The sequence below is a fragment of the Oncorhynchus clarkii genome, chromosome 16, assembly GCF_045791955.1.
Source record: "Oncorhynchus clarkii lewisi isolate Uvic-CL-2024 chromosome 16, UVic_Ocla_1.0, whole genome shotgun sequence".
Lineage (NCBI taxonomy): Eukaryota > Metazoa > Chordata > Actinopteri > Salmoniformes > Salmonidae > Oncorhynchus > Oncorhynchus clarkii.
This window is the reverse complement of record NC_092162.1, coordinates 54,000,064-54,027,867: the sequence shown is the minus strand read 5'-3', so window position 1 is coordinate 54,027,867 and position 27,804 is coordinate 54,000,064. Positions and strand designations below refer to the sequence as shown.

The following is a 27,804-nucleotide window of genomic DNA, read 5'->3' as shown; positions in this document are numbered from 1 at the left end:
GTTTATCAATACATTTTCAAGTTCATAATTGTGCATGGTATTATTTCACTGTAACAGATACTTATTTTCCACCATAATTTGCAAATAAATTCATTAAAAATCCTACAATGTGATTTTCTGGATTTTTTTTTCTCATTTTGTCTGTCATAGTTGAAGTGTACCTATGATGAAAATTACAGGCCTCTCTCATCTTTTTAAGTGGGAGAGTGTGGAGTGTGTTGCCATGTAGGCTATGCTGTGTAGGTGTGTTTATGATGTTATTTCATTATGGACATTAAATCATGAAATAACAAGTCAATACGTATGAAACAACTATCAGACTGGAGGGGTGTGAAGAAACCATTCCTTTATTGGTGTGAAGTCTCAGTCAGGATGAGGGGCTAAAAACAGTGCTCTACACCAGACCCATGTCCACTCACACACTAGATCACGTGGGGTACAGGGTGTGTCGCATCAAAATGTGATTTTTATTTTATTTTAACGTTCACCTCACTCAGACTACAGCAGTACTCATGACTTTCTCTAGGATGGGTTCGATTGTGGGGGAGTGGAGTACTGAACTTACAAGGGGCCAACTCAATGGATCAAGGGTCAAAACCACATCAATGACAGTTATCAGAAATAGCATATTTGCTTTTTTCGAATCCTTTGATTCATACTTCGTATTCTCGGAGAGCGGGTGTTGCCAGAAGTGTTTTCGGGTTGACGTTTCCATGACAATGGCATGTTGCAGTGGCGCTGGTAGTGGTCTACTTGGCATTGGCGGAGCTGCTGAGCATCTTGCGGACAGCCTGCGCAATGGCGTCACGGTCGATGCCGAAGATCTTGAGGAGCTCAGTGGGTTTGCCGCTGCGGGGGACGTGGGCCACGGCCATACGGTGCACGTTGAAGCCGGTCTCATTCACCACAGCAGAACACACCGCCTCCCCCAGGCCACCTAAAGAATTACAACCACATGTCAGTCAACCACATTTATATAGCCTTTTTACAACTAAATAAAACCTAAAATGCAAGAGTGCAGAGTTCTATTTTCTGGGTCTTAGTATTTGTGCAGAGGTTTGTCCTAAGACTCCATATGTCACATCCGCTCTCCTCCTCTAACTCCTTTGAGCCTGTCTTGCTGAGCTGTCTTTGTTTGTGCAGTTTAGACCCACTGTGCTGTACAGAATGTACAGTAGCTGGCCAGTCAGTCTGATCTATACATCAGCTTTGTCTTCCACCTCACTGACACTGTAACACGGTCACCTCCACAGCCCCCTGCGTCTTTCTTGATCCTCCCTGACAGGCCTCCCACCACCTTCTCATTGACTGACCATCAGGCCGGCGGTGGCGAAGGGGGGCCGGGTGCGAGAGAGGGTGTTCCTCCACTCTACTTTAGTAGCCATCTGCACAATGGGGTCCCTTGAAGCCTGGGCCTCTCCATATAGCCCCCTCTAAGCCCCCTATCACAGCCTCCCCCTTCCTCTCCCTCACACACCATCTTCCCACCCCCTATGGCTTTGAGTGGACGCCCAGCCCCCCCACGTCGCCCGTGCATGCACACCTGTCATAATGCACTATTCATGCTCATGTGTAGACAGGGAATGGGGGTGGGGGTTGGAGGTTGTCAGGGCTTCTGATGGTTGGGGGTTAGTTAATGTTAAGATGCGGACTGTGGCACGGCTGTGCTTATTCTTTTCTTTCTTTAGTTCCTTCAACAGACAGTATAAATACCAAGGGACAAATAAGGCAACTGTGCCAAAATAAACACCCACACATTTTTGGACTTGCTTTTATCTAGGTCAGTGAAAGCCCAATGGCCAGAGCAGAGCTGAAATGTAAAAAAACATTGAGGGTTGATAGTCTCTTCTCCTCCTCCTGCACATGCTCAGGCTTAGAGATTTAAGAACTGATACAAATCACATGAATGTCTCGCAACTGCATAACTATCTAAAACTGCATACCTCAGTGCCCAGTGCTATATATTGTATTCCACTGGAATAAGATAACCTGAGTCCAGAAAGCAGCCTGTGTGTGCAGAGTACCCACCCTCGTAGTAGTGGTCCTCTACTGTGACTATGCGGCCCCTGGTGGCCTTGGCGTGCTCGATGATGGTCTTGGAGTCCAGAGGCTTGATGGTGAAAGGATCAATCACTCGAATGTTGATCCTCTCTGAGAGAGAAACAGAGCATGTTATACAATACTCGCAGTACAAATTTCTTCAGTTCAAATGATGGTGTTTCATCTATTCACGCAACACCAGATAAACAGTAGAGATGAATCGACAGACTTCTACAGTGCTGGAGACAGATGCTAGAAGTACTCTGACTCGGTTGTTGGGGTGCACATGCTTATTGATAGAGTACCACCATCAGCCACCACTGTTGGCATTTAACCCCAGAACATAAAGAATGGTCCAATGCCTTAGTGGGACAAGTCTCACAACAAAGTCTCAGTGTGCGTGTGTGTGTGTGTGCATTACTCGGATGACGTTGATGTCCATCAGTCCCTGGGTGATGAGCACATTTCCTGACAGCCAATGTAGAATATTGAGTTCCAGTGAAGGATCTATGTAACTTTCCCGAAAGGACTGTTCTGTACCTTTCTTTAGCATTTCAGCAGCTGCCAGTGCCTCGTGTAGGGTCACGCCTGCTCCGATCACTGTCACGTGATCATCGTTGGTCTTGTACACAACCTGACAGACATGGGATGGAGGTTTCTATTATCTAGGCATATTTCTATTTTAAATTATTTAGCAAGCATGTTAGTACTATAAGAAAGTGATCTACTGTAAGATTTTCATTAGTCATTGTGTATAGTACATCTCATATATCATTGTCTCCATACCTTTGCCTGCCCCACATGGAAGTCTTCGTTGCTGTTGTAAAGAACACTGTTCTCTGGGCGACTGGTTCTGATGAAACACACACCCTGAAACAGAGATGAAACATGTCAATCAGCCTCTGGACTTTCATTACCTTGTCATTTATCAGACAGGTTTATTAAACAGCGACTCAGCCATACTCAGCAGCTGTGTGAACCAAGTATATTGGAAAGTGAGCACATAGCATGAGGCAGATGTGATAGAGAGGGTTCTAGGTGCAGGTTAGTATTTTTTGTCATACATATTGTTCTGGAGGCAGCTCTGCAGAGTGGTTACTAGCTGGCACAGCCACAAAGTCACAGCTACAGGACTGTTTTGCTAGTACAGACTGGAATATGTTCCGGGATTCATGCGATAGTGTTGAGGAGTATACAACATTAGTCACTGGCTTCATTAATAAGCGCATCGACGATGTCGTCCCCACAGTGACCTACGTACAGTACAAATCCCAACCAGAAGCCATGGATTACAAGAAACATTGCACTGAGCTAAAAGATAGAGCTGCCGCTTTCAAGGAGCGGGACACTAATCCGGACGCTTATAAGAAATTCTGATAAACCCTCCGACAAATCATCAAACAGGCAAAGCATCAATACAGGACTAAGATTGAATCCTACTACACCAGCTCTGATGCTCGTAGGATGGGGAAGGGCTTGCAAACTTCACAAATTATAAATGGAAACCCAGGCAAGCTAAATGCCTTCTCTGCTAGCTTCCGTGCAAGCAACACGAAACCATGCATGAGAGCACCAGCTGTTCTGGAAGACTGTGTGATCATAACTGCATGTAGCGGATGTGAGTAAGACCATTAAGCAGGTTCGGAGGGCCAGACAGATTACTAGGATGTGTACTCAGCGCATGCGCTGACCAGCTGTGTTCTTAGTCCCCTTCTGCACTCCCTGTTCACCCATGACTGAGTGGCCACGCACGTCTCCGACACCATCATTAAGTTTGACAATGACAAAACGGTGGTAGGCCTGATCACTGACGACGATGAGACAGCCAATAGGGAGGAGGTCAGAGACTTGGCAGTGTGGTGCCAGGACAACACCAACCTCTCTTTCAACATGAGCAAGACAAATGAGCTGATCGTGAACTATAGGAAAAGGAGGGCTGAGCACACCCACATTCACAGGGCTGTAGTGGAGTGGGTAGAGAGCTTCAAGTTCCTTGGTGTCCACATCATTAAAGAACTATCATGGTCCAAACACACCAACACAGTTATGAAGAGGGCACGACAACACCTATTCCCCCTCAAAAGGTTATATAGCTGCACCATCGAGAGCATCCTGACTGGTTGCGTCACCGCTTGGTATGGCAACTGCTTGGCATCCGACTGCAAGATGCTATAGAGGGTAGTGCGTACGGCCCAGTACATCACTGGGGCCAAGCTTCCTACCATCCAGGACCCCTATACCAGGCCTAACAATTTTCACACACACACACTCTCACTGCTGCTAATCTCTGCTTATTATCTATGCATAGTCACTTTACCCCTATCTACATGTACATATTACCTCAATTACCTCGACTAATCCGTACCCCTGCACATTGACTCTGTATCGGTACTCCTGGTATATAGCCTCGTTATTGTTATTTTAATGTGTTACTATATTTCCTTGAGGTTTTTTTGCTAATTTTTCTTACTTTTTCAAAAACTCTGCATTGTTGGTTTAGGGCTCATAATTAAGTATTTGGATTCAACACGTGACAAATAAAATTGTAATTGATCAAATCAGATTTTAAATCAAACCATAACCACACTGCTAACTCCAATGTCTAACCCTAACCTTAAAGCACATATTTGTTTTCATAAATTTTTACAATATAGCAATTTACAATATAACTACAATATGGTTTAGGTTTTGCTGCCGGCCTATCTAAGGGGAAATCACTCAGTTCTGCCTCCAGGTCAAAACTCATGACAATAAATGTCAACCTGTGTGCTGGGTACCTTTGTGTTAGCAGCCAGCTCCACAGCTTTCTCAGTGGAGACACCGTCGCTAGGGTAGAAAACAGTTGCCGTGGGAATGGCTCTGAACATGGCAATGTCTTCAAGGCCCATCTGAGAAGGTCCATCCTCTCCTAGAACACACACACATGCACACATACACACACAAACACGCATGCATGTCACACACAATAGCATTTGGGGTGTATGCGGCGGCTTAATGTGAAAGCTACAGGGCAGGCATGCGTTCAGTGGGGCGAGTCGGCGTGGGCATGCAATGTACCTGAGGAACCAAAAGGAAACCTGGCCGCCCCGCCACCACCACTTCCATGACAGAGAGAGAGAGGGGGAGGGAGGAAACGAGTGCTGGCCGGAGCCACACTGATACAGTAGTAGATGGACGGAAGAGACGGAAAATCAAAATTCAGGATTCAGGAAATAATACAGGATCACAAGGCGTGAGGCCAACTACAAGGAAACGATTCAACCCACTGCAAGAGTGTTACAAACATTTTCAAATCGAAACCAACTGAAGACAAAAACCTTCCTCGACTAAACAGTGTTAGGGGAAGCACTGTGTTAACACTGTGTGACAGTGAGATAGGTCTTCTGCAGTGGACTGAATCGGTCCAAGAGGAATCAGGAGTCAGGTTAGGATCACAGTGAGGATGTCACGGGTCACTACACAGACAGGTCACCGGGGGTGGGGGGTGGTCAAAGGTCAGTGGGCGGACTGACCGATGGACACGCCGCAGTGGGAGCCACACAGATTGATGTTGCTCTCAGAGATGGCAGCCATGCGGAGCTGGTCGTAGGCACGTGTGAAGAAGGTGGCGAAGGTGCTGGCAAACACCACGTTACGATCCCGCGTGGCGCAGCCCACCGCAATGCTCACCTGACAGAAGAGGAGAGAGAGGATAGGTAAAGGAGAGTAAAAGCCTGAGTAACTTGTGTTCTCAAATTCTGGCCAAAGTGTCTCACATTCCTTAGAAATAAAAGGAGGGAGCCATCATCTTAAAAATTCATATGGGAGAAATGTGATGTTTGAGCGATTCAATTTCCTGTTAGCCCTGAGAAAGCTCTTTCCCCTGTTCCCCATAAGGCCCTGCTAAAGGGATGGGGCCTGTGTGAGCAGTTAAAAACGATCATTGTCAGTGAGAGTTTTTACTCAATACAATACACTATGTTTAAACAATACCATCTACATTAAGTATAGCAAAGCACAGTGTGTCGTTTGCTAGCATAAAGCATCATTGTTGTCACTGACCAACAAGATACTTGAAAGCCAACAGAGCATTAAATGCCCCAGTCCCTTAACAATATTAATTAATCTAAATAACATCAGAACTATATTTGACTCCTCTATTGTCTGAGTGGGAGTCACATTGAGACACAGGCCACAATACGGCTTCATTAAACCTGCTAATGATGCCTCAAAGAACATCAACTGGAATCCTGCGGAGACATTACTAATGATGAGGAGGTCAGGGCCCATATCCACAAAGCGTCTCAGAGTAGATGCTGATCTAGGATCTGTCCAATCTTATTCATTATGATCTAAAAGGCCAAAATGATCCTAAATCAGCACTCCTACTCTGAGACACTTTGTGGATACAGGACCTGGTCTCTTAGGCAACCAAGCAGGAGGAGTAGAAGGATTCATGCCCTAGAAGTGAGGGGGTAACACTGTGTGTGTCAGAGGTGAATAATTTAGATATGAGGGTGGAAAGCAGCAGAAGAAGCCGCTTTAGACTATAGTGATGGATAAAGTGGAATTGCGTGTTTGTCATTCTACAGTCGTTCAAATACAAAGACGTAGGCCTACAGTATGAATGGTTTGGATGGCACTTTTATGATCATTTTGGGTTGACGTCACATAGTGCTATCAACAACAGCTTATCATTGTTATTTTGTGATCAGTACACTTTTGTTCACCCTACTAGACCTAGACTCAGGTCAGATATGTGGCACTGGGTGTCAGCTGAGCTTACCATGTTCTGCTCAGCAATGTAGCACTCAACGTAGCGCTCGGGGTGCTCATTCTTAAAGAGCTCAGAGAAGGTTGAGTTCTTGGTGTCTCCATCCAGAGCCACAACATGCTCGTTGTAGCGGCCCAGCTTAGCAAGAGCCATGCCATAGGCCTTCCGCGTGGCAATCTGCAGCCAAACACAACCAATGGGTTAGTTCATTTAAAACACAGTTCAATATAGCAGCCCACCATCTGTCTGGGTCATGAGCAAGTCAATATACATTTTCCATGTCTTGTTCCAGGACTTAAAGCATCTCTCTCAAACGCTCTTGTTCTTTCTGTCAAGTACACACACGCATGTGTACACACACACACACACACACACCTTCTCTCCGAGTTTGTAGTTGGGTGCATTGGGCATGCGGACGTTGCGCAGGCTGACAGGCAGTGAGTCCTCGGTGGGCGTAGCGGGGTACAGGCGCTTGGTGGTGTTCATGATGCGCGCCTGGATGTCCTTCATCACCCCCTCAGCCATCTCCTTGGGCAGGGGCTTCCCATGCCAGCCCATCTTGTCCTCTGCAGCTACAACATACACAAAGAACATGATGAAATACATACACAGACAGAGACACACACAGATAGACATTGATCAGAGATGGCACACTACCTCACACACAGCAAATACACCTTTAGTATATCAGCAATGACACAATTGGAGGAAATCTGCTTTTGTTTTATATCTAGATGACATGATATCAGTATTGAAATGTCATAAGTTACATATTGCTCAAACCTCCTCTCTCTCATCACAAAGCCTTACACGTGTGGCCATCAAAGACCGTTCTATAGGTCAGGGTTCCACTTCAAAAGCCATATGCTTATGACAATAGGCAGACAAAGGCCAGTGATCTGAGTATATACTACACATCCTGAGGGATTACTAGGCTGCTGCAGCAGAAGCTCTAAAGCACTGGCTAGATTACCACAGGTTTAGGTGCCCTTCATAGAAAAGACAGGAGGGCTGAGTTGGGTCTATTAGACTTGACCCATTTTAAGGGACAGGCACAGACTAAACCTTTGTGATTTCAGGATTAGTGTGGTCTGGTAGTAGGTATTCATGACAAAGCAGCTCCCGAGCACCACAGATATGTTTGAACGTGAAGGGTAGAGGGGAGTCTGTCAGTATCACAATGAAGCTGTGCTGGTACATTTGTGTATGCATGAAAGGCGCTGCTGCTGGCATAGTATTAGGGCTTGGTTAGTCTCTGGGTGTACCTGTCTGTACTAGTGTATCAGTACATGTACCTATAGAGGAACATGGGATTGGGTACCTGTAGAAATGTGTGTGTGTTTCTGTAGGTACCTGAGATTCCCTTGCCCTTGATGGTTTTGGCAATGATGGCGGTGGGCTGGTGACGGGGTTGGCTCAGAACCTTGGTCAGCTCCTCTACACTGTGCCCGTCCACAATGATGGCATTCCACCTACACACACACATACTTAATTTACTGGTGCCAATACCTGGTGGGAGTAATTTACATGCTCAGGCCCATAATCATGGTCTCTAGGCCACATATTTTCTAGGCTTTCTCCCAGTACCCACCCAAAGGCCTCGCAGCGTTTCTGGTACTTCTCCACATGGTGCTGCAGGGGAGCCGGGTCACTCTGACCCAGACGGTTGATGTCCAGGATGGCCACTAGGTTGTCCAGCTGGTAGTAAGAAGCAAAGGACATGGCCTCCCACACAGAGCCCTCAGACATCTCCCCATCACCCAGCAGGCAGTACACATTGTAGCTACAGAGGGAAAAACAGATGGACAGACACAGACAGATAGACAGACAAACAGGGGCAATTAGAGGCTTGCAACGTCACAGCAGCCAAGCTTTCATAAAAAGTAATAAACAAGTAAAGTTATGACTAATATAAATGACTAATCCACAACTTTCAATTCATTGCCACTTGATTGCCACCTAATGGCTAATGGGATGAAACGCAACACAACAGAGCAGAACAATAATAATAATCTCTTCCTCACAATTGCCTCCCCTCGCAGAATAACATTTTCCACACAACCCCCTCCCTTCATCTTCAAAATGAGCCTCCCTCCCCGCACAGAGCGAACAGGAACAGTTGACCCCACCCTTGGCTCGGAGCTCCAATCATCCTGCATGGTAACAGGGTCTGACAGCTTTCCACTCAAATAGACATTGTCATTAAAGCGAGAAGATAGACTGAGACATGGCACGCATTCCGGGCCAGACCGCCTGGGGGAAAAAACATTCCAGAGCCCAGAGAGGGATCCACAAAACACCTGGTCCAGATCCCGCTTAACATCCCCTCTCCCGGTTATCTCGCCACAGCACCTCTCACTACACAAAGACAGACTTCCCTGCACCAACACACTGTTTAAACCTCTGAGCTGCAATTCAATTTGAATCAAATCAACACAATCTAATAGGCTACATGATGTTATATGATACAATATCAGTGTGTTGACTCACTGCTTGCTATAACATGAGTTGATGATAATGATGATTATATAACTCATTAATTAGATGGTAATGAAGGGCAAAAGTAGAAATCTAAATATGAATGGATAAATGACTGTTCTATTTTTATTTTTATTTTACCTTTATTTAACCAGGCAAGTCAGTTAAGAACAAATTCTTATTTTCAATGACGGCCTGGGAACAGTGGGTTAACTGCCTGTTCAGGGGCAGAACGACAGATTTGTACCTTGTCAGCTCGGGGGTTTGAACTCACAACCTTCCGGTTACTAGTCCGACGCTCTAACCACTAGGCTACCCTGCCGCCCCAATTGCTGTGGAATGACACTGTTTAAAGAGCTATTAAGTCAAAAGCTGTGATGGAGTAGGGGATCTAAGGTAACCCTTCAAATGTGCATACCGGTGAGTGTGTTTGGCTTAAAACAACACACACTGGGGAACGTATCCTACACATTCTGAGGGATTACTGGGCTGCTGCAGGTCTAAAGCACTGGCCGGATGAGGCCAGGGTTTGGGTGCCCCTCGTAACATGTGCCAGGATAACCATGCAGTTTAACCTATAATTTAAGCTTCTATTTAAAACAGGTACACAATTGAGATGAACCAATATTCATTCATTCACTCTCTCCTCTCGCCAGGTGAAAATATTATAGAGGTGAGAAGAGAACACATCATACTGACACCTCACATGGAGCCCTCAGGCTCATCTGGCTTACATCGAACCAATGAACGGGAAATGTCTTAAAACCACCCTCCTGAACCTGCGCCAAATTGTTTTACGTTCTGCTTCGATTTGGTTGAGCTTAAGCATGGATAATCACATTCAAACTCCCCATTTACTAAATCAAATAAACACAGTGAATTAAACAGGGTACTGTAAGCGTGAGGCTTTATTAGAGCTGTAATGTGGCATTTTCACTTGCTAATCCTCCTGCTAAGTGTATCTGACACATTCACTCATTTGATTCATAGCACACTCTATTTATCTGGGACCCTGGCCTATGCATGTAGGGCTGTGGATGTTGGGGTCACGGACTGTAATAGGAAGATTGCTTTAATTAAAACAGTCGTACATACAGACAAGTCACGGTTGGGGCTGGATGCTACAGTAGCTCACTTTGACAAGCTGTTCTGAGTACTGGAGCACACTCACTCACTAATTACTCATTCCCAGAGAGACACACTCAATTCAATTCAAGGAGCTTTATTGGCATGGGAAACATATGTTAACATTGCCAAAGCAAGTGAAGTAGATAACATACAAAAGGGAAATAAACAATAACAATGATCAGTAAACATTACACTCACAGAAGTTCCAAAAGAATAAAGACATTACAAATGTCAAATGTGTGTGTCAGTGTTGTAACAATGTGCAAATGGTTAAAGTACAAAAGTGAAAATAAAAAAACATAAATATGAGTTGTATTTACAATGGTGTTTGTTATTCACTGGTTGCCCTTTTCTTGTGGCAACAGGTCACAAAATCGGGTTTGTTTTCAAATTAGTTGTGGATCTGTGTAATCTCTAATATGGCCATACATTTGGCAGGAGGTTAGGAAGTGCAGCTCAGTTTCCACCTCATTTTGTGGGCAGTATGCACATAGCCTGTCTTCTCTTGAGAGCCAGGTCTGCCCACGGTGGCCTTTCTCAATAGCAAGGCTATGCCCACTGAGTCTGTACATAGTCAAAGCTGTCCTTAGGTGTGGGTCAGTCACAGTGGTCAGGTATTCTGCCCCTGTGTACTCTCTGTTTAGGGCTAAATAGCATTCTAGTTTGCTCTGTTTTTTTGTTAATTCTTTCCAATGTGTCAAGTAATTATATTTTTGTTTTCTCATGATTTGGTTGGGTATAATTGTGTTGCAGTCCTGGGGCTCCGTGGGATCTGTATGTGAACAGAGCCCCAGGACCAGCTTGCTTAGGAGACACTTCTCCAGGTTTATCTCTCTGTAGGTGATGGCTTTGTTATGGAATGTTTGGGAATCACTTCCTTTTAACAGGTTGTAAAATGGTAATGTCTCTTTTCTGGATTTTGATAATTAGTGGTTATCGGCCGAATTCTGCTCAGCATGCATTATTTGGTGTTTTACGTTGTACACAGAGGACATTTTTGCAGAATTCTGCATGCAGTCTCAATTTGGTGTCCCATTTTGTGAATTCTTGGTTGGTGAACGGAACCCAGACCTCACAACCATAAAGGGCAATGGGTTCTATAACTGATTTAAGTATTTTTTGCCAGATCCTAATTGGTATGTCGAATTTTATGTTCCTTTTGAAGGCATAGAATGCCCTTCTTGCCTTCTCTCTCAGATTGCTCATAGCTTTGTGGAAGTTACCTGTGGCGCTGATGTTAAGGCCAAAGTATGTATTGTGTGCTCTAGGGCAATGGTGTCTAGATGGAACTTGTATTTGTGGTTCTGACGACTGGATCTTTTTTGGAACACCATTATTTTGGTCTTAATAAGATTTACTGTCAGGGCCCAGGTCTGATAGAATCTGAACAGACGATCTAAGTGCTGCTGTAGACCATCCTTGGTTGGTGACAGAAGCACCCGATCATCAGGTGCTGCAGCCTGTTCTAGTGCCCTCGCCAATTCATTGATATGTATGAGGGTGGGGCTTAAGCTGCATCCCTGTCTCACCCCATGGCCCTGTGGGAAGAAATGTGTGTTTTTTTTGCCAATTTTCACTGCACACTTGTTTGTGTACATGGATTTTATAACGTTGTATGTTTTCCCCTCAACACCACTTTCCATCAGTTTGTATAGCAGACCCTCATGCCAAATTTAGTCAAAGGCTTTTTTGAAATCAACAAAGCATGAGAAGACTTTGCCTTTGTTTTGGTTTGTTTGTTTGTCAAGAAGGGTGTGCAGGGTGAATACGTGGTGTGTCGTACAATAATTTGGTAAAAAGCCAATTTGACATTTGCTCAGTACATTGTTTTCATTGAGGAAATGTAAGTGTCTGTTGTTAATGATAATGCAGAGGATTTTCTCAAGGTTGCTGTTGACGCATATCCCACGGTAGTTATTGGAGACAAATTTGTCTCCACTTTTGCGGATTGGGGTGATCAGTCCTTGGTTCCAAACATTGGGGAAGATGCCAGAGCTAAGGATTATGTTAAAGAGTTTTAGAATAGCCAATTTGTTGTCTGTATATTTTATTATTTCATTTCATTGAGGATACCATCAACACCACAGGCCTTTTTGGGATGGTTTTTTTATTTTGTCCTGTAGTTCATGCAAGGTAATTGGAGAATCCAGTGGGTTCCGGTAGTCTTTAATAGTTGATTCTAAGATTTGTATTTGATCATGTACATGTTTTTGCTGTTTGTTCTTTGTTATAGAGCCAAAAAGATTGGAGAAGTGGTTTACCCATACATTTCCGTTTTGGATAGATCATTCTTTGTGTTGTTGTTTGTTATGTGTTTTCCAATTTTCCCAGAAGTGGTTAGAGTCTATGGATTCTTCAATTACATTGAGCTGATTTCTGACATGCTGTTCCTTCTAAAACCGTAGTGTATTTTTGTATTGTTTTAGGATTCCCCATAGTGAAGGCGTAGACTCAGGTTTTCTGGGTCTCTATGTTTTTGGTTGGACAGGTTTCTCAATTTCTTTCTTAGGTTCTTGCATTCTTCTTCAAACCATACAGTTGGTGAATGCAAGCATTTCACGAAACCGATCCTCAAAACCTAATGTCTACCTAGCCCATCACTCCACCCTGGACTTGAACAGCCTTTACATCCAGGCCCACCTCTACAAGGTAGCAATCACAAATTAAGCCAGGACGTTACCCTCAACCATAGCCCCAGCATCTCACAGAGGAGCAACAGAGTAACGGACACCCCTCCCAGACCAGCAAGACCCCCTCCCATACCTGCAAGACCCCCTCCTGAAGGACCAGTGCTGAGAGAACCCACGCCAAGAGGACCTACACCCAGACCACAACATCACCAGCCAGACACCAACCAGCTAAGACCACCCCAAGCAAACCCTGGCCACACCTTATATAGGCGCCTTCATATCAGACCTATGCCCCTTCTGCACACCCCATGCCCCCCACACCTGCGGCAAGGAACTCAACAAAACAGCAGAACATACATCCTGGCAGTGAGCAGAGAAACAGGCCCAACCCCCAGTATTACACCCGCCCAAGTCCCATCCTGCAACCTAAGAGGTATGTATCAGATGCTCAACATGCTACTACCTACTGTGATGGTCAGGGCCTAAACCACACAAAAACAACACTAGACACTATGGAACACAAAGATTTTACTATTTCATCCTGGAATATACAAGGTCTGAGGTCATCTGCCTTTCGTCTAAATAGCAGGAACCTAGACTTCATCAAAGAAATTGGAAATACAGACATTGTTATCCTACAAGAAACATGGTATAAAGGAGACGGACCCACTGGTTGCCCTCTAGGTTACAGAGAGGTGGTAGTCCCATCCACCAAACTACCAGGTGTGAAACAGGGGGTATGCTAATTTGGTATAGAAAAGACCTAACCCATTCTATTAAATTAGTCAAAACAGGAACATTTTACATCTGGTTAGAAATTAATAAGGAAATGAACAACAGAAAATTGTCCTCATGTATTTGCTACCTATATCCCCCCAATAGAATCCCCATACTTTAACGATGACAGCTTCTCCATCCTAGAGGGGGAGATCAACAATTTCCAGGCCCAGGGACATGTACTTGTCTGTGGTGACCTAAATGCCAGAACTGGACAAGAACCTGACACCCTCAGCACACAGAGGGATAAACACCTACCTTGCAAAAGTATTCACCCTCCTTGGCGTTTTTCCTATTTTGTTAAATTACAACCTGAAATGTACATTGATTTTTATTTGGATTTCATGTAATGGACATACACAACATAGTCCAAATTGGTGAAGTGGAATGAGATTTAAAAAAGAACTTGTTTTAAAAAATGTAATAAATTATAAATGGAAATGTATTCAACCACTTTGCTATGAAGCCCCTAAATAAGATCTGGTGCAACCAATTACCTTCAGAAGTCACATAATTAATTAAATAAAGTCCACCTGCGTGCATGATCTGTCACATGATCTCAGTATACAGTTGAAGTAGGAAGTTTACATACACCTTAACCAAATGCATTTAAACTCAGTTTTTCCCAATTCTTGACATTTAATCCTAGTAAAAATTCCCTGTCTTAGGTCAGTTAGGATCACCACTATCTTTAAAAAATGTGAAATGTCAGAATAATAGTAGAGAGAATAATTTATTTCAGCTTTTATTTCTTTCATCCCATTCCCAGTGGGTAGGAAGTTTACATACTAATTGAGTGTATTTGGTAGCATTGCCTTTAAATTGTTTAACTTGGGTCAAACATTTTGGGTAGCCTTCCACAAGCTTCCCACATGTGGGTGAATTTTGGCCCATTCCTCCTGACAGAGCGGATGTAACGGAGTCAGGTTTGTGCTCGCACACATTTTTTCAGTTCTGCCCACAACATTTCTATAGGATTGAGGTCAGGTCTTTGTGATGGCCACTCCAATGCCTTCACTTTGTTGTCCTTGAGCCATTTTGCCACAACTTTGGAAGAATGCTTGGGGTCATTGAAGACCAATTGCGACCAAGTTTTAACTTTGTGACTGATGTCTTGAGATGTTGCTTCAATATCTCCACATAATTTTCCATCCTCATGATGCCATCTATTTTGTGAAGTGCACCAGTCCCTCCTGCAGCAAAGCACCCCCACAACATGATGCTGCCACCCTGTGCTTTATGGTTGGGATGGTGTTCTTTGGCTTGCAAGCCTCCCCCTTTTTCCTCCAAACATAACAATGGTCATTATGGCCAAACAGTTCTGTTTTGTTTCATCAGACCAGAGGACATTTGTCCAAAAAGTACGATCTTGGTCCCATGGTGTTTATACTTGCGTACTATTGTTTGTACAGATGAACGTGGTACCTACCTTCAGGCGGTTGGAAATTGCTCCCAAAGATGAATCAGATTTGTGGAGGTCTTGGCTGATTTCTTTTGATTTTCCCATGATGTCAAGCAAAGAGGCACTGAGTTTGAAGGTAGGCCTGGAAATACATCCACAGGTACACCCCCAATTGACTCAAATTATGTCAATTAGCCTATCAGAAGCTTCTAAAGCCATGGCATAATTTTCTTGAATTTTCCAAGCTGTTTAAAGGCACAGTCGACTTAGTGTATGTAAACGTCTTACCCACTGGAATTGTGATACAGTGAATTATAAGTGAAATAATCTGTCTGTAAACAATTGTTGGAAAAATTACTTGTGTCATGCACAAAGTAGATGTCCTAACCAACTTGCCAAAACTATAGTTTGTCAACAAGAAATTTGTGGAGTGGTTGAAAAAACTAGTTTTAATGACTCCAACCTAAGTGTATGTAAACTTCCGACTTCAAACCTGTTCTGAAAGGCCCCAGAGTCTGCAACACCACTAAGCAACGGGAACCACCAAGCAAATGGCACCATGAAGACCAATGAGCTCCAGGTCAGCGACAAAGACCAGGTCAGGGACAAAGTTGTGGAGAAGTACAGATCAGGGTTGGGTCACAAAAAAATATCAGAAACTTTGAAAATCCCATGGAACACCATTAAATCCATTAGAAAAAATTGAAAGAATATAGTACCACAACAAAACCTGCCAAGAGAGGGCCGCCAACAAAAACTCACAGACCAGGCAAGGAGGTCGTTGATCAGAGAAGCAACAAAGCGAACAAAGATAACCCTGAAGGAGCTGCAAAGCTCCACAGTGTAGATTGGAGTATCTGTTCATAGTACCACTTTAAGCCATACACTCCACAGAGCTGGGCTTTACGGAAGAGTGGCCAGAAAAAAAGCAATTTCTTAAAGAAAAAAATAAGCAAACACATTTTGTGTTTGCCAAAAGGCATGTGGGTGATTCCCCAAACATACGGAAGAAGGTACTCTGGTCAGACTAAAATTGAGCTTTTTGTACAATCAAGGAGAACGCTGAGTCTGGTGCAAACCCAATACCCCCATCCCCACAGTGAAACATGGTGGTGGCAGCATCATGCTGTGGTGATGTTTTTCATCGGCAGGGACCGGGAAACTGGTCAGAAATGAAGGAATGATGGATGCCGCTAAATACAGGGAAATCCTTGAGGGAAACCTGTTTCAGTCTTCTAGAGATTTGAGACTGGGACGGATATTCACCTTCCAGCAGGACAATGACCCTAAGCATACTGATAAAGCAACACTTGAGTGGTTTAAGGGGAAACATTTAAATGCCTTGGAATGGCCTAGTCAAAGCCAGACCACAATCTAATTGAGGATCTGTGGTATGACTTAAAGATTACTGTACACCAGCAGGAGCCCATCTAACTTGAAGGAGCTGGAGCAGTTTTTCCTTGAAGAATGGGCAAAAAACCCAGTGGCTCTACAAAGTATTGACTTTGGGGAGGTGAATAGTTATGCACGCTCAAGTTTTCCGTTTTTGTCTTATTTCTTGTTTGTTTCAAAATAAAAAAATACTTTGCATCTTCAAAGTGGTAGGCATGTTGTGTAAATCAAATGATACAAACCCCCCAAAAATATATTTTTATTTCAGTTTGTAAGGCAACAAAATAGGACAAATGCCAAGGGGGGTGAATACTTTCACAAGGCACTGTACCTGGAGGTGACAGCAAAAGGGCAAGAGGGTAAGTAATAATATGGGGAGGAGGTAGTTCGGTGTGCTATTTACAGATTGGCTGTGTACCAGGTACAGTGACAAAGGAAGTGTTGGCTTTGGAAGATGACCAGTGCAATATACCTGCTGGAGCGCGTGCTACGGGTGGGTGTTGCTATGGTGACCAGTGAGAGCTGAGATAAGGCGGGGCTTTATCTAGCAAAGACTTATAGATGACCTGGAGCCAGTGGGTTTGGCGACGGATATGTGGTGAGGGCCAGCCAACGAGAGCATACAGGTCGCAGTGGTGGGTAGTATATGGGACTTTGGTGATAAAACGGATGGCACTGTGATAGACTACATCCAGTTTGCTGAGTAGAGTGTTGGGGGCTATTTTGTAAATTACATTGCCGAAGTCAAGGATCGGTAGGATTGTCAGTTTTACGAGGGTGTTTGGCGGCATGACGAAAGGAGGCTTTGTTGTGAAATAGGAAGCCGATTATAGATTTAATTTTGGATTGGAGATGCTTAATGTGAGTCTGGAAAGAGAGTTTACAGTCTAACCAGACACCTAGGTATTTGTAGTTGTCCACATATTCTAGGTCAGAACCGTCCAGACTAGTGATGCTAGTCGGGCGGGAGGGTGTGGGCAGCAATCGGTTGAAGAGCATGCACTTAGTTTTACTAGCATTTAAAAGAAGTTGGAGGCCACGAAAGGAGTGTTGTATGGCATTGAAGCTCATTTGGAGGTTTGTTAGCAGTGTCCAAGAAGGGCCAGATGTATACAGAATGGTGTCGTCTGAGTAGAGGTTGATCAGAGAATCACGAGCAGCAAAAGCGACATCACTGATATATACAGAGAAAAGAGTCGGCCCGAGAATTGAACCCTGTGGCACCCCCATAGAGACTGCCAGAGGCCTGGACAACAGGCCCTCCGATTTGACACACTGAACTCTATCTGAGAAGTAGTTGGTGAACCAGGCGAGGCAGTCATTTGAGAAGCCAAGGCTATTGAGTCTGCCGATAAGAATGCGGTGATTGACAGTCGAAAGCCTTGGCCAGGTTGATGAAGACGGCTGCACAGTACTATCTTATACCGAAGGCAGTTATGATATCGTTTAGAACCTTAAGCGTGACTGAGGTGCACCCATGACCTGCTCGGAAACCAGATTGCATAGTGGAGAAGGTACGGTGGGATTCAAAATGGTCTGTGATCGTTTGGGTCTAGAGTGTCACCCACTTTGAAGAGGGGGATGACTGCGGCAGCTTTCCAATCTTTGGGGATCTCAGACGATACGAAAGAGAGGTTGAATAGGCTAGTAATAGGGGTTGCAACAATTTAGGTGGATAATTTTAGAAAGAGAGGGTCCAGATTGTCTAGCCCAGCTGATTTGCAGGGATCCAGATTTTGCAGGTTGCTGCAGGGGGTGCTGAGATGTTGGCCAGGGTAGGGGTAGCCAGGAGGAGAGCATGGCCAGCAGTGGAAAAATGCTAATTTAAATTATTGATTAGCGTGGATTTATTGGTGGTGACAGTGTTTCCTATCCTCAGTGCAGTGGGCAGCTGGGACGAGGTGCTCTTATTCTCCATGGACTTTACAGTGCCCCAAGCTTTTTGGAATTAGTGCTACAGGAAGCAAATTTCTGTTTGAAAAAGCTAGCCTTAGCTTTCCTAACTGACTGAGTATTACGCTCTCAGAGAGTTCACAGTCAGTCCACTGACACCCCTATCAGATCACAGCAAAAGCACACTCTACTTGAACAGAGCTATTCTCAATCATGAGGCATCAAAGCCAAAGTAACTGAATAATATTAAAAAATGCTATAGATGGAAGGAAAGTAGTGTGGAAATCTACCAAAAAATAATTAGGCAAAAACAAATTCAATCCCTTCTAGACAATTTCCTGGACAAAATGTTCCACTGTAATAGTCAAATCAAATCAAATTTTATTTGTCACATACACATGGTTAGCAGATGTTAATGCGAGTGTAGCGAAATGCTTGTGCTTCTAGTTCCGACAATGCAGTAATAACCAACAAGTAATCTAACTAACAATACCAAAACTACTGTCTTATACACAGTGTAAGGGGATAAAGAATATGTACTTAGGATAAGGATATATGAATGAGTGATGGTACAGAGCAGCATAGGCAGGATACAGTAGATGGTATCGAGTACAGTATATACATGAGGTGAGTATGTAAACAAAGTGGCATAGTTAAAGTGGCTAGTGATACATGTATTACATAAGGATGCAGTCGATGATATAGAGTACAGTATATACGTATGCATATGAGATGAATAATGTAAGTAACATTATATAAGGTAGCATTGTGTAAAGTGGCTAGTGATATATTTACATCATTTCCCATCAATTCCCATTATTAAAGTGGTAGGAGTTGAGTCAGTGTTAGTGTCAGAGTGTTGGCAGCAGCCACTCAATGTTAGTGGTGGCTGTTTAATGATGGCCTTGAGATAGAAGCTGTTTTTCAGTCTCTCGGTCCCAGCTTTGATGCACCTGTACTGACCTCGCCTTCTGGATGATAGCGGGGTGAACAGGCAGTGGCTCGGGTGGTTGATGTCCTTGATGATCTTTATGGCCTTCCTGTAACATCGGGTGGTGTAGGTGTCCTGGAGGGCAGGTAGTTTTCCCCCGGTGATGCGTTGTGCAGACCTCACTACCCTCTGGAGAGCCTTACGGTTGTGGGCGGAGCAGTTGCCGTACCAGGCGGTGATACAGCCCGCCAGGATGCTCTCGATTGTGCATCTGTAGAAGTTTGTGAGTGCTTTTGGTGACAAACCGAATTTCTTCAGCCTCCTGAGGTTGCAGTGAAGGAGAGTCCCCATGTTTTCGTTGCAGGCCGTGGCACTGTATTGTCCTCAAAGCGGGCAAAAAAGTTATTTAGTCTGCCTGGGAGCAGGACATCCTGGTCCGTGACTGGGCTGGATTTCTTCTTGTAGTCCGTGATTGACTGTAGACCCTGCCACATGCCTCTTGTGTCTGAGCCGTTGAATTGAGATTCTACTTTGTCTCTGTACTGACGCTTAGCTTGTTTGATAGCCTTGCGGAGGGAATAGCTGCACTGTTTGTATTCGGTCATGTTACCAGTCACCTTGCCCTGATTAAAAGCAGTGGTTCGCGCTTTCAGTTTCATGCGAATGCTGCCATCAATCCACGGTTTCTGGTTTGGGAATGTTTTAATCGTTGCTATGGGAACGACATCTTCAACGCACGTTCTAATGAACTCGCACACCGAATCTGCGTATTGGTCAATATTGTTATCTGACGCAATACGAAACATGTCCCAGTCCACGTGATGGAAGCAGTCTTGGAGTGTGGAGTCAGCTTGGTCGGACCAGCGTTGGACAGACCTCAGCGTGGGAGCCTCTTGTTTTAGTTTCTGTCTGTAGGCAGGGATCAACAAAATGGAGTCGTGGTCAGCTTTTCCGAAAGGAGGGCGGGGCAGGGCCTTATATGCGTCGCGGAAGTTAGAGTAACAATGATCCAAGGTTTTTCCACCCCTGGTTGCGCAATCGATATGCTGATAAAATTTAGGGAGTCTTGTTTTCAGATTAGCTTTGTTAAAATCCCCAGCTACAATGAATGCAGCCTCCGGATAAATGGATTCCAGTTTGCAAAGAGTCAAATAAAGTTCGTTCAGAGCCATCGATGTGTCTGCTTGGGGGGGGGGATATATACGGCTGTGATTATAATCGAAGAGAATTCTCTTGGTAGATATTGCGGTCTACATTTGATTGTGAGGAATTCTAAATCAGGTGAACAGAAGGATTTGAGTTCCTGTATGTTTCTTTCATCACACCATGTCTCGTTAGCCATAACGAGTGAAGGTGTAAACTTGGCAGTAGAAATCCTAAACAGTACATTTGACCTCAGCTTCCATATCAAATAAAAAAATTGCAAGCAGACAACCTAAGAAAATTAACAACAATGACAAATGGTTTGATAAAGCAAACACCATTGTATATACAACCGATATTTATGTTTATTTATTTTCCCTTTTGTACTTTAACTATTTGCACATCGTAACAACACTGTATTTAAACCTAATAGGACATTTGAAATGTCTTTATTATTTTGAAACTTCTGTGAGTGTAATGTATACTGTTAATTTTGATTGCCAACGCAAGTGAAATAAACAATATAAACGTGTTTCCCATGCCAATAAAGCCCCTTAAATTGAATTGATATTTAATTGAGCGAGAGCGAGAGAGAGCGGGATATGGTAAGAGAGTGAGCCAGCGCGAGAGAAAAGGCAAGCGCGAGAGAGAGCGGGAGAGAGTGAGAGCGGGAGAGAGAGAGCGCGAGGGAGAGAGAGAGCGGGAGCGGGAGAGAGGGCGAGCGAGCGGGAGAGAGAGCAAGTGGGCAAGAGCAGGCGAGAGTAGGCGAGAGCGTGCGAGTGAGAGAGAGAGTGCAAGGAATAGAGAGAGTGCAAGGAAGAGAGAGAGAGAGCAAAAGAGAGAGGAGAGCGCAATTGGAAGTAGTGAGAGAAAAGAAGAGAGATGAGGTTAAGAGCAAGAGAGGGAGAAGATGGCGGCTCTCTCGCAGCCCTGATTATTAGAGCAGAATAATTGACTGAACACAAAATGCAGAGAAGGCGCAACCAACCCATCACACATATACATTATACGTCAGACTGCTCTGTTATACGGACCAAAAATGAAACCAGAGAATAGCAACAACAACAAAATCACAGTATCTCTAATAAACCATTTTAAAGTACTTCCCTAACCCCAAAGTACAGCCCAGCTCTCCTACTGTTATATATTTGTATATGGATTCAGATATGAAGGTGAATCTGCTTGTCATATGCAGATTGCCACAGACAGTATTCCAGGCTCCATTGTTTACCAGTGTTGCCACGTGGCCATTCTTGAACAGACCTCGTTTCTCACAACAAAGACGCTGGCTTCCATACCATATTCAATGATGAAACAGCGTGCCAGCCTGTCTCCACGACACCACATACAAGATCAGCTATGGCTGTCAGCCTGCGTCTACTCTCCTGACAGGAGGTGAAACGTCAGATCTTCTTACTGTTTGCAGTGTGCACCATGAGTATAGATGTGTGTATTGTGTACATGCAAGCTTTGTCTATGAATGGGTCTCTTTATGCCTATGTGTTGGAAAGTATCACTGTGTATGTTCATAGTAGGTGTGTCTGATTTATCTAATTGCACATATTTCCTTGTGCATACTCCCCTTTGTATATTCCCAATGCATGTAATTATTTGTGTTTGTGTGTTGGTCGATCTGTCTGTGTTCTGGTTTAGCCAGACAGCGTACGATCACACAACTAAAGCATGAACTTAGAAGGGTGTTAAGCATCTAATGGAGTCATGTGCTAAACTCCATATTGTTTGTTTGTTTGTTTGTTTGTTTGTTTGTTTGTGTTTGTGTTTGTGTGTGTGTGTGTGAGAGAGAGAGAGAGAGAGAGAGAGAGAGAGAGAGAGAGAGAGAGAGAGAGAGAGAATGGTATTTCACCTGGCCTTGTCAAAGTATTTCCCAGTGTAGGCCATCCCACAGGCAGCACCCAGACCCTGTCCAAGAGAGCCGGTGGCCACATCCACAAACTGCTGCTTCTGTTAACACACGTAAACATACACAAATGTAAAGACACTACACTAACACGTCGCAGCACACACAACATGCATAAACATGCATTACACCATCAAACACACATTACACAAACTCATCAAACATTATACAAATTATGCAGTTAAACATTGCACATACATCTATTTGCGAACAAAGACAAACTACTCAGTCATAACACACCCACATTCAGTCTCTGGCATGCACATGACCATCACAATCATTACAAATCAAATGTTATTTGTCACATGCACCAAATACAGCTGGTGTAGACTTTACTGTGAAATGCTTAATACAATACAATGAAATCCACAAGAATGGAGCTACAGTATATACAGGGAGTACCTGTACCAGATCAATGTGGAGCTATATACAGGGAGTACCAGTACCAGATCAATGTGGAGCTATATAGAGGGAGTACCAGATCAATGTGGAGCTATATACAGGGAGTACCAGTACCAGATCAATGTGGAGCTATATACAGGGAGTACCAGTACGAGATCAATGTGGAGCTATATACAGGGAGTACCAGTACCAGATAAATGTGGAGCTATATACAGGGAGTACCAGTACCAGATCAATGTGGAGCTATATACAGGGAGTACCAGTACCAGATCAATGTGGAGCTATATACAGGCAGTACCAGTACCAGATCAATGTGGAGCTTTATACAGGGAGTACCAATATCAGATCAATGTGGAGCTATATACAGGGAGTACCAGTACCAGATCAATGTGGAGCTATATACAGGGAGTACCAGTACCAGACCAATGTGTAGAAGTATAAGGTATTTGAGGTAGATACTTTTCACAAAACACACACACACTTCCTCTCAAACACACTTCCTAAACATACACATTCATTCAGTGCTCATGGTAACTGATCAACAGGGCAAATCAATGTGTAAGTATTAGGTGAATAGGCACTGAATCTTAGTTGAGGGAATCAGTGGGCTACTCACGTGTGTGTGAACAGAGCATGGCATTACTGTGTATTCAGACACAGGGCATGGGGCCACCTGTCTCTGTCACACAAACACATCTTTATGACATACAGTCTACACCACAGTACATAGTGGGTCATGTGTGCTCAGACTTCCTCTCTCCAACAAGGGAATACCAGTGCCCTGAAAAAGGACATGTCTGGCTTTGGAAATGAGGACAAATTTTACCCTGTTAGTTGTATTTCATAAGAGACCACATGTAACAAGTGGTAGTGGATGAACGGGTTTGTGAGGAACAAAGGGCTAAATATAAACCAGGCTTGTGGAAGAGTGACACTCTGGGTTAATGGAGTTAAGAGGTTATTTGTGGACCAAACAGGGTTGTGTCTTGTGGATTGATGGGTCACTTCCTATTCCTGTTCTTACCGGCACAGGATGTCCCTCCAGGATGGAGTCGACCTTACGGAGGTTGAGCAGCTCGCTGTCCTTCAGGTAGCCTGCCTCAGCCCACACTGCATACAGCACCGGTGCCGCATGACCCTGGAGGAGAGAGAAAGAGCGAGAGGGACACAGAGAGAGAGAACGGTCTCACAGATACAAGTCACTCTTAGACTTCATTGAGTAGTAGAAAGAGACTTTGTTACCATCACACAGACATGACCACATTCAGACAGAACATACACAACGGGGCCTTAGCTAATGCAAGCACACTTCAATAATTTAAGACAACCACCTTTCATAGCAGAGCTGTTATTCCCTATGTTACACTCTCACATACAGTATCACACTTTGTGCCTGGACTAATTTCAGTTCTGGGATTGCGAACATTATCCCAAACCTTCTTCCTTCCCTCCAAATGAATTAAGCTCCAGTAGTCTCAATAGGATTACGTCCACGCCTCCCGGTCTGTCTCCTAAAGCAGTGGTTCCCAAACTGTGGAACTCAGTCAGGCTTTGAATTTACTCTTGAAAGTTGTAATAATAGAATGCACAAGGTGCCATTTCAAAAGTGGTTAGTGCAACAGCAATATTCCTCGTCATGTCAATCACAGAGAGCTATTTATAACTTGTTAGAAATGTCCAGTTGACCATCTAGCTCATGTCAGCTAACGTTGATGCGGGATATTCCCCAATGATGAAAGGGGGGCATGAGTGAAAAGGTTTGGGAACCGTGGCCCTAAAGAATCCCAGGTCCCAGATTACAGGTTTACTCTACATTGGGCGTTTAAGAACTCTAATCATATGGCTGGCTCTTCCCAGCACAGACTGGCCAAAGCAATTTGACTTGTTAAAATCCTATGAATATACAACTGTCCATCCATTCATCAGGTTGTTTTTTGAAAATGGTATTAGTTTGATACAATGCCCTAGTGCTTTCTAAGGGCCCTAACCACTCTCTCAATCTACGGAACAATCTGGCCTTAATGGCCATGTACTCTTACAATCTCCAGCTGACACAGCCAGAAGAGCACAGGCCACCCCTCAGAGCCCGATTCCTCTAGGTTTCTTCCTAAGTTCCAGCCTTTCTAGGCTAGCCACTGCTTCTGCGTCTCTTGCTCTCTGGGTTTTAGGCTGGGTTTCTGTATAATCACTTTGTGACAACTGCTGACGTAAAAAGGGCTTTTGATTGATTAACTGACAAACTTGATTAAACTGTATCTGAGGCCGATGAGGCCATTAGGGAAGATGCAGGGCTGCTACAGTAGGTCTGACCTTAGAGGTGAACATGGATTTGGCTGACAGGACTGATCAGGGACTGATTTAGACATGGGACACCAGGTGTGTACAATTCATTATCAGGTAGAACAGAAAAACAGCAGGCTCCGGATCCCGTAGAGTAAGAGTTGAATACATCTGGTCTCTAGACCATAGAAATATAATCCCCATTCAAGTCAATAATAATTATATTTCTAGACAGGGTTAGAGTGGTACCTTGGAGAGGACGAAGCGGTCATTGTTGATGTTGCGGGGGTCCTCAGGGCGGTACTTCATGGTGTTGAAGAAGAGCACAGACATGATCTCTGCCACACTGCAGCATGATGTGGGGTGTCTGGAGGGCAGAGGACAGGACAGGGAGTCAGACCAGGGCTCTGACTGACACATACACACACCTCCATGCGCTCAGGACACTGCAGTGTAGAGCAAGAAAGTATAAACACACACACTCGCCATAAATGATCTACAATCAGTTTACTATAGACTATTTCATTGCACTCCCATATATTCAGTAGACACACACACAAAGTACTGAACAGACACTGTCCTGTGATGTCATTATAGGAAAAATCCATCTTTAATGGAACTTGATCATTCAGACCTGAACGCTGATATTCATTCTTCATTTAGTGCAGGGGCTGGCCTATATTAGTCTGTCTGCCAACTGTAAACTTCATGTTGTGATAAAGCTTTAACACTCAATGCATGTGAAACGTGTTATTTTCGCTCTTTTGCCTTTGACTTCACATTAGTGAATTAATTCACAACAATCAATCTGCTGTCTGTTAGATAAGGCAGACCCTCTTCCATACATTCAGTCAGGGTTAGACAGTTCCTCAAGCAATGAGCTGGAGGACAGCATTGTGATCATTCCATTGCACTTTAAAGTTGTATTATAGCAGACCACAAATACACTCCTTTCTCCTTCATTGCCAAAACTCCATGCTTGAGGTTAAATGCAAAATATATAAATATTTAAACAGTTTAAAAAAATTATCTATAACATATGAGATTCCAAACAGAGCATGCCTGTTGCAAATATGTCACAATAACACAGGTGCCTGGTACCCACCAGAAACGGAAACGTTTTAAATCAACCTGAAACGGAAAGGTGGTCAAAAAAGACTAAATTAAATGAAATGTTGATTGGATGAAATAAACAATGAACAGGTGAAAGAATGAACACATAAAAAGGTATATTTTAATTGTGCCTTGGACTTATTTGTTGAGGTGGAAGTATACACATTTATTAAAAGGTTGTATCCTCAGACATTGTGGTTATTATGCGTCAATAGCGTATTTTATTTGAGCTGTTAACTATACTGTAATAAAAAAGGAAATAAGAAAAAGGAATTAATTAATCTCTCAAAATATAAAGAATATTTATTCTACCCCTATACCAAGGACAAGCCTGAAAAATATGAATAGAAAGGGGAGTGATTGTCCTGGTCGCGGTGGCCTGACGTATCATCAGCCAGTCGCAAATCGTTCCGCTCTGCGAAGATGATGGCCACTGGAGGCTGAATTTACTCAGGAGCACCAGGAACGAGCACCAGGAACGAGCGCGGTCTCTTTAGTTGCGGCGAAAGCGGGTCCATTCCACATACTCAAAAGCCCACGTCGCCACCACGCGTAAAGACCCATTCTTTACGGAATCATAATGAATGGGTTTGCTCTCAAAAAATGCTTTCACAAATAAATGGGCATTAAGATACTGTACAATCGAAAATAATGCACCTGCTTCGAGTAGCCTAGTCTATTAGAACGTACGAGGCTACGACATTATTAACAAAAGTTCACAATGTTATCTCTGCATATTTGATCTATATGGTATCTGCATGGTTTACATCCCACATTTAAGACATGTCGATGATTAATGCCAAATGAATGGCATTGAAAGGGTAGAATTAAGAATAGTAGTAGCCTGTTCTGGAACAATGCGTAATATGCGCATAAAATGGGCATACAATGTCCGAGCCATGGCTATTACGCATGTAAACCCATCACATAGCCTGCACGGATGGACACCTCATATTATAAATGTAATTTTCTTTTGAATTTAAAGCATTGAAGCATGGCGCTTACCCGCTGCCTGCAGCAGTTGTAGCCTTTATAGAGTTGATCCTGAGCCGGTTGGCTACGTTCCGAAGTGCCTGCAGAGTCTGTTGGTCGGGTTTGTGATAGTCCTCCATCTGTGCGCAATTCTGTCAAAAATACACTTAAAAAATAAAATAATGTACCAACAATGTCAGGGTCAAGACTATGAAATATGTGCGGGGGATAGAGGCAGAGAGAATGACAGAGAGAGGGGCGTGTTAGTAAACCTATGATTGAATATGGCTAATCTAGAGCAAAAAGGAGATTGACAGCACACGGGCTCAACAAACAGAGAGGTAGGGTGCGTATGTAGCAGCGCAAAGTATGCTACATCCAAAACAGTTACGCATGGACGAAATGGGGGAGGCGGAGTTGCCAAGGCCAAGTGGATTGGACTTTAACTGCCACGCCCCCGTCGCCACTACGCGTCACAGGCCTCCCCACACTGTCGCTCCTACGGAAGGGCCAGGCGACAGCAGGGGGCCGGCCATGTTGAGATGTAGAAGG

The 27,804-nt window shown here is 44.0% G+C and overlaps 1 protein-coding gene across 1 annotated transcript; it reads right to left on the bottom strand.

Annotated features, from left to right (window-relative positions):
* Positions 1–326: 326 nt before the first annotated feature.
* LOC139368734 (transketolase-like) lies at positions 327–27,616 on the bottom strand. Its single transcript, XM_071108031.1, has 14 exons — positions 27,286–27,616; positions 25,417–25,534; positions 23,912–24,025; positions 22,432–22,529; positions 8,385–8,576; positions 8,147–8,265; positions 7,169–7,365; positions 6,806–6,970; positions 5,553–5,709; positions 4,818–4,948; positions 2,827–2,910; positions 2,581–2,674; positions 2,029–2,151; positions 327–937 (listed from the first exon to the last, which is right to left on the bottom strand). Exons 1-14 carry the CDS (start codon positions 27,390–27,392, stop codon positions 750–752), a joined length of 1,887 nt encoding a protein of 628 aa, XP_070964132.1. The 5' UTR covers positions 27,393–27,616; the 3' UTR covers positions 327–749.
* Positions 27,617–27,804: the final 188 nt, after the last annotated feature.